We start from the raw sequence: 15,295 nt of genomic DNA, 5'->3' as shown, positions 1-15,295 counted from the left end.
GTGTAAGAACATGATAACCAAACGAATACAGCATTCTTGACCTGCTCTCTTTACATTGGCCTATAAAAGCCTATCAAAAAAAGGTAAAAGCATTGGCTTTGTAAATTAAAGAGTAATATAAATAAGAAATGTCTCTAGTCTTAGTCTCTAGTTAGTCTTGTTTCTAGTATAACTAAAAACCTAAAACCAGAATATAAGTTATGAATATATATATTAAAAAAACCCCGAATAAATCCAACTAACTTATTTCACCATTTTTATTATACTCAGTGAATGAGATTGTCATCAGTGAGGGAAGGGGACTTCAGAACTGTTGATAAATCCACGACCTCTGACAAAGTAAGCTGCTTTGCCCTCCTTTCAAGCGTTCTCTATCAACGGCCACAGCTTGTTCCTACGTTCCCTGTCCTCTTTTGAAAGATCCACCACAAATTTCAGGCTGTTGTCCCACAGGAAGGGGGATGTCTTTGCAGTTTACCATACAGCAAAGGTGACAAATGTGAAATAGGTTATCCTATAGCCTAATGCTATGATTTCCTTTTCAGTTGTTTTGTTCATGTAAAACGTAATAGGGATGTAGACTACAAAGTAAACCACAGGCTAAGTTTTCTACCTGTCTAACCCATTGAACTAAATATCAGCAATGAATGCAGTATGCAGTGTTGGATTCTAATTGTGGTGGTAGCTAAGAGGGGTGGGTAGTAAAACAAATAAATGATGTATGTGAAACACTGAGTAGTGATAGGAGCTGAACTAGACTACATTAAACCAACCTTAATTCAGCTACATCCTGCAGTAGGATTTGGATGTTTAACTATTTCCAAACCTCATGTATTTTAGCAGGCAGGTCATTCAGGGCGTCAAACTTGGACGAATGGACAACCTCAAGATCACCGGGATCCATGATATGCCATTCTACTCCTCACATCAGAGCTCTCTCGGCATCGTATGGCTACTTCTTGCAGATTGTACCATACAACCTTGTCAATATCAGTATTGCGTTCATGGACATTTGGCCAAGACTATCCATTAGAGATGCCATCCCGTCAAAATAAATTCAGATCCACCATTCTCCTCCACCCACTGAGCAAGAGCTAAAATAGCTTGCTGAGGTCACTTCTCAGCTCTTGTCCAACTTTTGTCATTGTACTTGGTAGCTTCAGGCTAATGTTGTGTTCAAGACAACTGGGAACTGGGAAACTTCTCAAATACATACCATTCATAATATAATTACCATTCCATTCACTATGAACGCCATTGGTGATTTACATTTAAGTGAGACCGAAACAGAATAACATGTTGAGGAACACAGTCCCACGTTTCCGTCTAGGAATAATGAGATGGAGGGCCGTTCGTTTACTTCAGCGGAAGTACAAAGTTTCCCGTTCCCAGATAACGTGAACGTGAACATCGACATCACCAGACATCATCTGCTTGGTCTGAAGTGGGCGGATCAAAACAAGTTGATTTGACAGTTTGTTCTCGTCAGGAAAAGCAGAACTAAATAGAGAAATACATACGGAAATAAAACAATAAATATATATGAATAAACAAATAAGTAAAATAATAAAATAATAAATACTAAATAACACCCCCCCCCCCGACCCCTAACGGGAGCAGCCGAAAGAAGACTTAAATTACATAAATTTGTTTTTGTATTCCTCTTCATATTCCCACATTGATAAATGTATTATTTCATTTATTATTTTAGTCCTCTTCATATCTACACATGAATGAATGTATTATTTTATTTCTTGTTTTATTCCTCTTTATATCTACACATGAATTAATGTATTATTTTATTTCTTGTTTGATTCCTCTTTATATTTCTACATTTATGTATTTATTATTTTATTCATTTATTTATCATTGTTTTGTTTCGCTGTTCCCGCCCACTCGTAATGACGTGGCAGGAAGTTCCTGTTGCCCCGTCTCCTCTGAGCCAATGAGTGGCGCGCGTACGAACAAACCGTTCTTCATTGGCTGTTTTAAAAAGCTAAGCAGCCTAAATACGAACGTTGAACGCTCCTTTTTCTAACCAGTTAAGGCTCCGTCTTCACGGGGCTAAGCAGCTTAAATACGAACGTTGAACGCTCCTTTTTCTAACCAGTTAAGGCTCCGTCTTCACGGGGAGAACGCGTTTGCACGTTTGGTGAGGCTCGACCTATACCTTCATTCAGTTTAGTATCGCCAGCTAACTAATGGACGTTAACACACAGCTGATGTGTTTTGTTTCCAGGGACTTCGGCAATTCGTGGTCATGGCTGAGACAGAGGGGAATGAAAACCTCAGCTGCTATGAGTTCGACGCTCCATCGCACGTAATGGACCTTAAAACGTTGAATGGCGCTGATAATGCGGACAACTGGTTCGGTAAGTGAGTCAAATGTCTTGTTAGCAACGCTGTTCATTTTGAAGTCGAAATGTGTTGTTTGTAAACGACATCCCCGAGACGCGGCAAATGTATCTAATAAAATGCAAATGATATTTGTATATAATATAATTTCACCTTTTGAGTGTCCAGATCTTAATTCTAGGATTTGCGGGATTTCTCTGTGTGGTTTTTGTAGTTGCTGACAAGCTATTTTGATATTTTAGCAGCGGTGACCGCCTCTTCCCCACCTTCCAATATTGTCAAGTCCTGGGGGGGGCAAGTGCCCACTCAGAAGACCTGTCTGAAGAAAGTACCCGCTCAACCCCCTCTTCCAACACGCAGGTACCTGTACATATATAGATGGAGAAGTGTCTTTTGTGTTCAAGAAATGGTAATGTTCAGTGCAGCATAATTGGGGTGGGGTATTACAATCTCATTATTAAACTGTGATAATGCAAATATCATTATCATTTATTAGTTTCCTATGTTTTTGCTGAACATTGCATATACAACTCTTTATGGTTGTATTTTAAACAATTGCACTCGTGGCTGCTTGAGGCACACACTTGTAGACAAGCCAAACGATCGGTTAAGTTCCCCTGGTTGTATTTGAACAGTGTTCTCAACTTGCTCAGACTTGCCGTAAATTCTCTTAATTGTAATCATGCCCCCCCCCCAAGGGTTTCCAAGCGCAAGGAGGCAGCGGTCCAAGGCGAGGTGGCCGGTGCTATGGTCGTGCCTCCTATTAAGAAACAAAGAAGGTAATTGGCAGATGGTTGGGGACGAGGTGGGTTGGAGAGGAAGAAGCGTTAGAAAATAGGAGACCTTAACAAGACAAGTAATATAAGATAAAATATACTGCTTCAAAGGTAAAGCACCAACAAATCCTCCAACACATTCCCCAGGTTTTCGGAACAGTGTACACTTTCATTTGAGGTTTAAAGTTGACTGTTTCATGTCAGTTGTATGTTGTGTCCTACTAATTCTCAGTGAGTTACGGGGTGCATTATACTGAAATTTGGTGACCGTCCCATGTTCTATTTTACTGGAACCCAGAGACACACTGTCAAAATCAGCAATCTCCCTATTGTTGGAGCTGAAAATTGCAGCGTAGTCTGTATTTACAGCTGTAGTCAGTGCATGATCAGATCACGTGATGTATCTGTCATTGATGTACAGCAGATATACCAAATGATAACAAAATTTGAGTCTCATGGTTAAGCACCATGTACTATCACTCATTACAGTAATTGTGTTTTATGCCCAATGCATTCTGCATTTGTTCTTTGGACTCTGCTTTTTATGAATTTCAGTATCGGACAACTTGGTGACTAGTTGTGGCATTTGTTTTATTCAATGTGAGCAGGGTGAATTACCACTCCAGAGCAGTAAGTCAAGCTTTGCTGTCCCCTTCATTACGGTACACCCTCAAAGGCCACATTTCACAATAAGCTGTCAATGTGCTCCCATTACTGTATTCACTACCACACAGCTGTTTTGTGTTGGTGCTTTGGGTGCAAAGGTTGCCCATACCCTCTTCTCCTGGGCATTCGTGGGAATGAGTAGGAAATGGCGAGATTTTCATGGCAGGTTTTTATATTTTTTTAATTCTTCCCCCCCCTGTATGGCCTTTAGAACTCACCCATCTCAGCAGTCCACCACAAACCCTTGTAGGAGTTCCCGGACCATCGCTACTCCCAGCAGCAACACACAGTTAGTTGCACAATGCAGTCAGACGCCAGATCATTGTTAAAATGGTGATCTGGGGGGGTGCTCACTTGGGCTTTGTCAACTTGAGTGGAAAGGTTGCTAATTAACTGTTGGTTTTTTTTGGGTGGGTTCAAGAGATTATTTGTCACATACATAGTCACACATATATGCAGTGAAATGTCATTACACCCGGTGATTATGCACAATAAGCTCTAAAAATACTAAATACTGTAATGGCTTAAGAATAATGACGCCATCTATGTTTAAATTGGTTCCCCATAAACCTTGACATCACTATGCAATACGGACTGCCACTGGGTATGAATTCCTGGGAAAATTATGGATTCATGGCAGTCACAGGAAGCGCGGAAATAATACGCAACCATTAGCAGAAATGGCAGACAGCAATCTATTCCACGTAGATCATAAACCTTTGAATATAAAAATGACTCATTGAAATCTGTTGAGAAATGTAAACATTATACAAGTACTCAATGACAGAGTTCCATTCCTGGGAACTTGTATTTGTTCACAGGCTAGACTTGCTCGTTCCAATATGGTGGCGACATTGACATATCACAGCAACTAGCAATGTGGCATATGTCTGATTGCGCAACGAAATTATATTAGACCTAAATTGTGACAATTTACATATTCAGTGAACATGCTTCTCTCAGTTCCAAAGTGGTGGTCATTACCATGGAGCGTTCTGAAGAAAATGTAAAGCTTTCCAGTTGCCTTTGCGACAGCGGCGCAAACAATAATGCAACTTAAACGCTAGGGTGGGAAAGCTTGTTGCTCGTTAAAACAAAAATACCAACTAAAGCTTTATTTTGTTTAAATGAGGCCCCTGACCCTAAAACAAGAGACCTCTGAAATTTTGCCAGTAGGCCATTTAAATAACTTGGATGCTTACCCCCACTCTAGAATTTGGCTAATTTTTAGTCTGAAGTGAGCTGTGAAAACCTATATTATAAATACTCATTACAACTTTCTTCTGACATTTGGGCTGCCCTACAGTAATGCCAGCAACACATTTTATTTGCTGTTTTCATATTGCGAGCACATCATTACATATTTCTGAATGATGATGAATTTCTGTACACATTCAATTGACTGAGAAAATCTTGGGATAGGTTTCTAAAGTTACTAGATGGCTAGGTAACTTAACCATGGCGAGAAACTAACTTGAGGTAGGGGTAAGTGAACATAAATTACGTATTTTGGCTAGCTGTTTATTGTAAAGTTGGCTTTCTCTGTATCATCCCATTGCATGAATGCTGTAGTCGTTGTAAATATTGCCACTGGAATGCTGACTAGACTGTTTGCGATTGGAAAATATTTCTGAGGGCATTAATTGTATTTATTTCCCTCATTTATTCTGCTTTTGCAGTCTACACAGCACAGAGGAGAAAGAGCTTAAGATAATAAGAAATCTCCAGAAGGAAGTGGCGGAGCATCGCAAGAAGAATGAAGCCAGTTACAAAGCTGCTTTGGCAGGCAGTGAGTGACTTTTTTAGTTTATAAACCCGTTCTCCAAAAAGGTTTGTGCTACTTGAGCTAACTGCACATGTCTATTATTCAGATCACCACCCGCCAAAGAAGCTGGTCCTCTCCGCCACAATACCGAAAGAGTTCCACTTCACCACAGACACCCGTGTCAAGGCCAGTGCTGTGTCCAGTGACGTGCAAAAGGGTGTGGACTTCAGGGCACAGCTCCGCAAACATCCTTCCTCCCCTGTAAGCGCTCTATTTTAAGACTGCTGAGTGATTTGGGGAAATAATCTAATTGCGATTAAGACCAATATTGCGATTAAGTATGCAAATTTGTGCAAACTGAATATTAACATTTGAAAAACATAAAAAAAACAAAAACAACTCTTGAGCTCTGACAGCGGCACACACCGCATGGGCGGAAGTCCCGGGTCTCACCGGGGGCCAGCATGGAGGGTTAAAACAATCGCTATCAGCCTGGCCACACTGAGTGTCCTCATTGCCCATGGTTTCGTTTCATACTATGTAAGATAAAAACACGCCATTCTGGTGCGCCAAGGGCGGGTACCCTATCACTGGTGTGTGCATTGCAGGTTTCCATTAAAACAAATGGGTGCACGTGTCCTGAAAGATTTCAATTTCCTGGACAAATGGGAGAGCTTCCGGTCAAATATTATCTGTTTATTTAGCTTAAACAATTGATAGGCAGGCTATATAATGAATGAAGGCATGACTTCAGGCATGCCAATTTTTTATTTTTAAATAAAAATAAGTCCCGTCCCATTTTAAAAACATATGTATACGGTCTTGAAATCAAAATGTCCCTTCGTGAACAATAAGTTAACAATAAGAGCAGCTGCTTTGATTAACATTTCACTTCAATAAAACTTGGCTAAAAACAAATATGGGAAGCAGGTCTAAAAGTTTGTGGTGTTCAGTCTTTGTCGGCATGTCTCGTTTACATTTTTACAACACAATAGATGTTTACCGTCTGCTTTGGGTTGAACTTAAATTACCCCCAAAAACTGGATGTATGTCGTCAACGATACATCATCTTTCTGCTTCTCAGTTTTGCATGCTGCCGCTGCTCCTTGTGTACTGTGTTTAGAAGCGCAACCTGTCCATGGGGGAGGGGCTTATTCTTTATGGAAAAATGTGATTGGTGAGAGGTCAACTTTGGATCGTCCAAACTTATTGACTTTCCATTGCAACTTGCCGAATGCGGAAATGAACAGATCTGCGGAGCCTTTTGAATGGTGCAGTTTATTTTGACATTGGGTAGGGCGCATACATATGTTTTGTTGCGAGAATATCTAACAAAATGTACTTTCAGATTGAACAGTTACTTATCTAAATGTTCCCTTAACAGGCAAGGGCCCCTAAAGCCACGGTGCCCAAGCCCTTCAACCTCTCCACAGGCAACAAGAGGAAGGCTGGGGAGCCAGCGGTATACGTCCCCATGGCTCAGCAGATAGAACAGTTCCAGAGACGCACCCCCGACCGCTACCACCTGCGCAGCCGCCAGAGTCAAGAAAAAGGTGAGTCTGGGGGCTTTTGAAAGAAATTGTCAGCACAACTTAAATAGGCAGACTAAAATAAAGTCTGGCAATTGTTTTGAATGTCACAATCATGGCTATAGTAGTAAACAATTATAATTGGGGGCAGTAGCTCAGGAGGGAGAGCGGGTCGTCTAGTAAGCAGATGTGTCCACAATGTGTCCTTGAGCAAGACAATTAACCCCCTGGGTTAACTGCTCCCCGGGCGCCTCTACATGGCAGCCCACTGCTCCTAGATACGTCAGATACTAGGATGGGTAAATGCAGAGAAATTGCGACTTTCCCTGTTGTGGGACTGATAAGGGTATATCAATTAAATAATACTGGTATTCCTCACCTAACGACCGTTCAGACTTACGACCAGCTGTCCGACCAGTCTGTATTGTACACTGCGTACAATACCTCAGTGTCAAGGGTCTCATCGCGCATCACCCTTTCTCAGTCTCCTTCCCACAGTCTGTCAGTATTCACTAGAAGAAGAAGAAACAGAAGAAGAAACAGTCTTTAATTATCACACGACACTCCACAACACATGCTTGCACACACACACACATGCACATGCTTGATGGTGGCCGGTGAAATGGCTCCTCTGCTTTTGACCCATCCTGGCTTGTCCTTCCTCCGGGGGCACATCCAGGAGCAGTGGGCAGCGTACGTGGACGCGCCCGGGGACCAGGTGATAAGTGTCCATCGCTGGTCAGACGATGATGGGTGCATGTTTTTGGTGGGGGTCCTTACTGACGTGATGTGGAGGAAACCCCATGTGAGCACGGGGAGAACATGCAAACTCCACACAGAAAGCCAACAGCGCCCCAGGCGGGAATCGAACCCAGGACCTTCTTGCTGTGAGGCAGCAGCCAGGCAATCAGGGGGAAATGGGTAGCTTTGTCTAATTGTGGAGGTCATCTCATCAGAGTCAACCCACTTTTTACAAGCTGTACGAATGACCCCATCACCCTTGCTGTTTTTCAAAATGCACTGAAATTGTATTCGTCAGGGCCGTCCCCCATGAAAAGCGGGCAGATGAAGATTACCCTGCCCCACACCCCCAGGCTGCTTACTCTCCATCGGAGCCGCCCAACAACGGTCAAGAGCAGCGCTGAGCTTGAACAGGAAGAGTCTGAGAAACAGCACAAGTAAGATCCTGCCCTGTACTCGAAATGCCAGCAGCTCCAATCTTGTGTTTTATTTTTTCTTGACCTAAGGTGGTTTCAAACAAATGACTGAGATGATGGATGAAGAACATTTGATGCAGGTTGAGTAGTATGATGTAGGCTTGGCCGATGGTGCAAAATTTCAATCTGCGCTCGATTTGGGGGGGGGGGCAGCAATTTACAATTGTATCAGGAAGCTTGGGGGATGGCATGCGCATAGAATGTAATGCGGGCTCCCCATTACAGAAGTGCAGGATTTATTATTGATAAAGTACTGGACAGTGGGGACCCAGGTTTTTAATTTTTTTTTTTTTTTAATGGAACAGTGCCTTAACTCAGTTGTTGGGTCCCCCCCCCCTTGGTTCTCCCCCCCCCCCCCCAAGTAGGAAACAAGCAAAAATAGCTCTAAAATGAAAACCAGGAGTTTGTTAAGTGTGTGTGCACGGCACACCCACACCCGCTCTCTGGTGGCGGCGGGGGGCACCAGTAAAAACTCTACGCCTATTCTACCGCCTTTTCCACTGTGTATATTTGCCCATAAATGGGCAGGAATAGCCATGTTTCAATAATTTCATATCCAATTTAGAATACAAAATCAGAAGTTATTGACTTTTTTTCCGTGAGTGGAGACCCCCCCCCCCCCCAAGCCACTCCAGCACCTCCCCAAGCCGGCCTGTGATACAGAAGAGTCTCCACTCCCCACTGCCGAAGGACCAGGACTGATGCGTGTGCACCGATTAGGTTCATGTTTTTCATTTTCCATGCAAGTAAGAAACTATGGAAACAAAATAAATTACATATGAAGGAAATTCCATCTCTGTGGTCATAGTTTACTCCAACAATACACTTCACAATGACGGTCAGAACACAGGCACAACAAGAGGGAAAACATCACAAATGTTTTAATACAATGAACATTACAAATAAATCCAAAACAGCTAAGTGGCGAGGGAGAGAGCTCCTTCCCTCTGCCCCCTCTCGCCCTCTCCGCTTTGAGGGATCCGTTTCAGAGCACGGTAAACTGTACTTACACCGTTTCAGGTTTTTCCTGGCAGATTAAAAAAAAAAAAAAAAAAAGTTTGTCAGTCCTGATAGTTTCATCGATTGATGATTTAATCATCAATCTACACTTTTTTTTTTTTTTTTTTTTTTTTTTTTTTTTTCTCCCCCAAATCTGTTATGCTCATTGTCTCTGCTTACCTTCAAGGTTCCGGTTCAAGGCCCTAGAGCTGAACAGGAAGATCTTGGAGAATGCGCTGAACCCAAAGAAGCCAGCCACCAAAGAACCCACCAGGTCTGAGGCCTTTGAGCTGCAGGTCGAGAAGAGACTCCAGCAGCGGCAGGCCACCAAAAAGCCAAGAGAAGAGGAGAAGTCTGTGACCTTCCACTCCCGCCCGCTGCCCACCAGGATATTAGAGGAAGTGGTGGTGAGTGGTGGATAAGATGCAGTCCCTCTTTTCGCCATATTTTCCTTTGGCCAAAATTTAAAGTTGTTGTACATTTCTGATTGTTATAATGAAAAAATATAACTACCATGACATAACTGCCACTGTTTAAAACCCAGACCAACCAGATATCTTGCCTTTTTATAATGTTAATGTCATATTTGGAGAAACTGATATCTCTCCTGTGAGGTCTGGCTTAAAAAGAAAACAAGTGTTTATAACCAATGTCCCATCGCAACTGTTCATAGGGAGTGCCAGAGAGGAAAGTCATTCACGCCACAGTCCCAGAATCCCCAGCGTTTGTCCTCAACAAAAGAGTGCGCCTGGACCACAAAGTTGAGGAAGTAAGCACAAACGGGCACACAGCCATGACTGAGAAAACTATGAGGTTTTCTCCTCAGCCTGTCGCCTGAGTCTGGGCTTTCGTTTATTTATTCTCACTGCCAATTTGTGGCAGATTCATTCAATGATATTTTCTGTCATTTGTTTCCAGGTGAAGCCACCCTCTTCGGTGAAGTCCCACCCGGTGCCACACTTCGGCCTTCCTTTCCAGCCCCGTCCAGCTGAGAAAACCCAGGTCGAGGTCTGCCCCTTCTCCTTTGAGGAGAGGGAGCGTGAGAGGAGGGCATTGAAGGAGAAGAAGCTGGAGGAGTTGCGTAACGAGGCGGTAGGGCCACACTCTTCATACTGGGGTGAAACACTACGACATTGGCAGCGGAGGTTTGAACCGTTTTTAAATAATGTGTCTCTGGAATATTCCAGTTGCCGAAATTTAAGGCGCAGCCGCTGCCTGACTTCCACGAGGTGGTTCTCCCTGAGAAGAAGGTGGTGGGCTCCACAAAGCCTGAGCCCTTCAACCTGCTGATTAACGAACGAGGCGCTGTGAAGAATGAACGTTGGGAGCAGATGGTATGAATCAAAGTATGTGTTCAGTCTTGAATGGGCCCCCCCAATTATGGGAGTACCAGTGTTGTGCCGGGTTCCAGCGGCTTGCATGCACCTTGAGCGCGCGCAGCTAAAGCAGAAACTACCAGCGTGTTCCCACGAGGTGCATGTAGTACTCTGCAAAACACAGGCACATTCTCCCCTCTGTGTGTCTGCGTTCCCACAAATAGAAAGTGTTTTATTTTAGATAATCATTTTTTATTTATGTTTACTAATTGAACAAAACAATAAACCCTCATGTACGTTTTGCTCATTTTATTGAGCTCTGACTATATATAGATAGATAGATAGATAGATAGATAGATAGATAGATAGATAGATAGATAGTATAATCATTGGACACAGTCACTAAAAACCCTTGCATGAGGACAAAAATACTTATTAAAATGGCGAAATATAACTAACTTCAGGGCCAGAAGGTTTTATTTACTATGCCTATTATCAACCTTATGATGCATGAACTGATACATTGGGTATCAGTTTGGTGTATATAGCATCACATGGACATTTAAATTTAACTCAGATCAAATAAGGCTGTTTTGTCTTTTAACTGCTCTAGGTGAGAGAGGAGCAGAAGCGGCAGATGGACGCAGCCCAGTTCAAAGCCCGGCCGAATACAGTCATCCACCAGGAACCCTTCCAGCCCAAGAAGGAGATTCGTACCAATTTGAGTAAGAAGAGATCACTCGTGTGTTCTTTATTGCAAGGTGGCTGTAGTTAGGGCTTTCTGACATCTTCCCTACATTTGAAATGGTAAACTAGCAGACTATAACACCAAATTTAGATTAGTATCTCCAAACCATATTGTGGAAAAGTAGCAGAATTATTGACTTAATCCAGTGAAATATTGTAGTAGGGCTGGCGCGATGACACAGTGGAAAACGCTTATAATGATTACGGCTATAGTGCTATCCTATACAAATGCTATTAATATAATTTGCCTAAAGTAGTCCGCTTACTGTGTTCATTTTGGGTCTTTTCATACATAGGGGGTTAAAGCTACAGAAATTCAATTTTTATTTTTTTACTTTACTCCCATGATATTTAGCCTCATGGTAACCTGTCTGCAAGGGTGGGGCTTGCATATTCCCTCTATCTATTCCATTTTATTCTATATATGTTTATTCAATAAGTATTCGACTGACTGTATAACGTTTTAGGAGTCAGTTAGTTGGTCTTTTAGAAAGAGATTTTTTTTCCTAGGACATATTGTGTTATCACCGGGTGCGTTGCATTACATTTCACTGCCTATGTATGAAAGTATGTATGTGACGAATAAACCTCTTGAAAAGACTGAACCATAGTAATGAATGGTGGAGTGAACTGTTTGCCACCATTTTTGTGGTCCAGACTTTTTGGGAGGGGCAAAATTATGATTTAGGTGGCGTGGCCATGCTGAGTATGACCGCCCTAACACTATGAACACCAGGTCGGACCGTCGGAAACTGAGCATCAGCGGTGTCTTCAGGGAGACCATGAACTTATGCCGAGTTTTGGCACTGATCCCATAGGAGGTTCTTTCTTTTTCCTTCATTTCCAATTTGAACAAAACAAAAATAGCATCTGTGCATCCGTCTCAGGCTCTGCAGAGCCATTGATACAATTAGATGGTAATCTGCCTGAGAAAAGATAAAAAATATTTGCTTAATGAACAGTTTGGCTCAGACAAGATCACTGAGTTTTAGTGTCTCATGTCGCTTGGAATGAATTTAGACAGACATGGAGGGATTTGGTCCCTTAATTAATTATACAGAAATTGTGTGTTACCCTCCAATCAGATGAACTTCTGCAAATTATAACAATCCACCAATGGAATTGAACCCCCATCCTCTCTCTCCCCTGCAGTCTTTGTCAGTCAAAATCAGTGATGTGAGCCCACTCTACTGTTGCATCCCAAGTTTAAGTATTTTTACATTCATATGGTGCCTCAACCTGCTCCTGTCTTTGTCTCTACCTCTGTCGCTCCATCTCACCACTTCCCCCCCCCCCCCCCCCCCCCTTTTTTTTTTTTTTTGTTCCAACACCACCCTGCCGCTGCACTCTGAAACTGTGGGATGGTTAGGACCTTCTACAGAGGTTTTCCAGTTCTCGACGGAGCGCCGTGCCAAGGAGAGGCTGGAATTTGAGCGGGCAGCCAGCGAGAACGAGGCACTCCGGGGCCAGTTGGAGGAAGAGCGCCGTCTAGAGGATGAAGAGCGCCAGAAGGAAGAGATCACCAGGCTGCGCCAAGAGCAGGTGACTGTCTGCAGTGGTCTCTCCTCTAAATTATTTGAGGTTGTCAGGATGTCTAACATGTTCCTCCACATGGCCGTGTTTAGCTGCATGCATAGTCTCTCTCGGAAACTAAAAAAGCAGTTTAAATTAGAAGCGGGGGGGGGGTTCTCCCCTTGTGAAGTCCATCCCCCCTTTGGTTGAAAAGACAAGTCAGTTTCCATCCACAGTCCTCCACTCTGTCCTGCACCCTTGCCTGCTGCTGCATGACAAGGGCATCCCTGGTCCTTTTAGACCACCAAGAGACTGTAGGTTTGCGCTTGTGGATTACGTGAAATCCGCCATGCACATGAAAAGGAGTGCAAAGCAAATGTGCTTCCAACCTGGTGATCAGGTATGGCTGAGGAAGCCATGGAAAGGAAATAACAGAACAAAAGTTCATACAACAAAGTACTATTATAAGAAGGAAAAGGCCGTACACTTGTCTGCTGGATAATGGAAAGATCTGTAATGTACTGTATGACATCTCTGCACTTCCAGAGTTGAACATTGATATGGACAATGACTGAGAACGGGGAAATCTTGGAGTCTAAGGACCCATTAGGCCTAAGCGGTGTAGGAAAGCGTTTTCCTGGACTTTGATTATGTTCTGAACTAGTGATTTGTAAATAATGTCCCATTTCTTGCTGTTTAATTTGTCCACCGTAAACAGATTTCATGGTGTTATATTGAGTACGACATTTAGAATGTTATGAAGGAATAATCCTTTATTGAGAGAAGAGATGTTGTGTTCAGAGTATATAGCATTAACACATACCTACCTTACATACACATAACACCTACATAAGTTACAATGCATTTCTGCTAGATGCTGCTGCCAGTAAAGTTCATTAGTACTGAAATGGGAGAGGTGCCCTGCTGTTGATTAAAGAATGATGTTCCCTGTAATAATGTATTCCTGTTGGTTTATTACAATATCAACATCTGCATCCGTCTTTCCTCAGGTACACAGGGCTCATCCAATCAGACGCTACAAACCAGTGGAATTGAAGAAGTGTGACGTCGCCCTCACAATCCCCCAGTCACCAAACTTCTCTGACCGCTTCCGTCTGTAAACCACTACAAACCAACATGTTTAAAAATTACACGTCAACAATGGAAATGAAGATAAGATATGTAAAGGGTATTTGGGTTTTTTGTATGAAATGTTACCGTGGGCTTAACTTATCATTGCCTCCAGATTTTATGTCAAGCCTTTTTTTTTTCTTTTTTTTTTTTTTTAATAATGAACTGTTCCTCCAGTTCTGCTGGCTAATACAGACAAAATCAAAAGTTTTCCTGTTAACATTTGCCTTTAAAAGTTTAAAAAATTTAATTTTTTTAATTTAAAAAAAAAAAAAAAAAAAAAAAAAAAGTTTCATTGTCTTGGTTGGTTTGATATTAAGGAAATGTTATACCAATGTACCCTAATTCAGTGTTGCTATAATTCTATTATACAATTATCTTTGTTTTGTGCACTGATAAGGAAGGGGTTGATGTCATGTGACTCTTCCTTTTATTATGAGTAAAGCAGTTTTCACAATTTGGAAGCTTTCCGGTGTGCCAGAAAAGTAGTTTGCTCTTTACAAATAAGACTTGTGGTTGGGGTTCCTTTGTTATAATGTCTCAGAAACTCTGGTTTATCAGTTACCAATGAATGGTAACGTAATACTGAATTGTGTAGGGCGCTTTTTAAACAAGACAAAGACCCGAAACATTCTTCCAAGGGCGATATAATATGTGGAGCTTAGATTTCCTGAGAGCAGATATGTTTCGTATTTTGTATTTCACACTGTTTCTAACATGATGTACTGTGGGCTATACAAGCCCATGTTTTATTGTTTTCATAAGCTGTGCTTAATATGCCTCTGCCCAGTTTGCTATCAGATCGTTAGCAGCCAAAAAGCTGCACAGGTGCCACCTGTCAGGTACCTTCAGTTTGTATTTACTTTCATGTATTTAAAATAATTATTCTTTTTTCATAATCATTGCAGTTGAATTGCAAAAAAATAAACAATAAAATACATGTTGTATGAACTTGTTTAGCTATATGCATTAAGCCCCGCTACCCTCTTGATAATGTTTACTCGTATCAAACATAATCGTTAGTAAAAAGCTGTAAAGGGTATCCCCTTTGCATCTGTCATCCCTGTTATTAGCCTGCAGAGTTACAGATTATGGGCCGTAGACTAGGCTATGCAATGACAGTAGAGTCAATACAAGTAGACGGGATAAACTGCTCTGGACAATATAGTACTCTCCCAAGTTACTTTTCTCAGTAGGTAACGCAACAAGTTACTTTTTAATAGCAGTAATCTTGTCATGTAACAAGTTACTTTTAAAAGTAACGTTACCCAATACTCATGAC

At 42.0% G+C, this 15,295-nt stretch overlaps 1 protein-coding gene across 2 annotated transcripts; it reads left to right on the top strand.

The window, feature by feature from the left end:
* Window positions 1-2,047: 2,047 nt before the first annotated feature.
* Window positions 2,048-14,935, top strand: LOC307240853 (targeting protein for Xklp2-like). Of its 2 annotated transcripts, none has more exons than XM_080014744.1 (15): window positions 2,048-2,152; window positions 2,240-2,372; window positions 2,601-2,715; window positions 3,054-3,134; window positions 5,477-5,586; window positions 5,669-5,823; window positions 6,947-7,115; window positions 8,131-8,269; window positions 9,495-9,714; window positions 9,981-10,076; window positions 10,226-10,399; window positions 10,495-10,641; window positions 11,237-11,348; window positions 12,740-12,912; window positions 13,893-14,935. In XM_080014744.1, exons 2-15 carry the CDS (start codon window positions 2,261-2,263, stop codon window positions 14,001-14,003), a joined length of 1,914 nt encoding a protein of 637 aa, XP_079870870.1. In that variant the 5' UTR covers window positions 2,048-2,152; window positions 2,240-2,260; the 3' UTR covers window positions 14,004-14,935. The 2 variants fall into 2 exon arrangements, with proteins under 2 accessions (XP_079870870.1, XP_079870869.1); XM_080014743.1 differs by having other exon boundaries at window positions 2,598-2,715.
* Window positions 14,936-15,295: the final 360 nt, after the last annotated feature.

Source organism: Zeus faber, assembly GCF_960531495.2.
Source record: "Zeus faber genome assembly, chromosome: 15".
NCBI classification, from domain to species: Eukaryota; Metazoa; Chordata; class Actinopteri; order Zeiformes; family Zeidae; genus Zeus; species Zeus faber.
The sequence above is the reverse complement of the archived record's forward strand: the minus strand, read 5'-3'. Positions and strand labels throughout refer to the sequence as shown.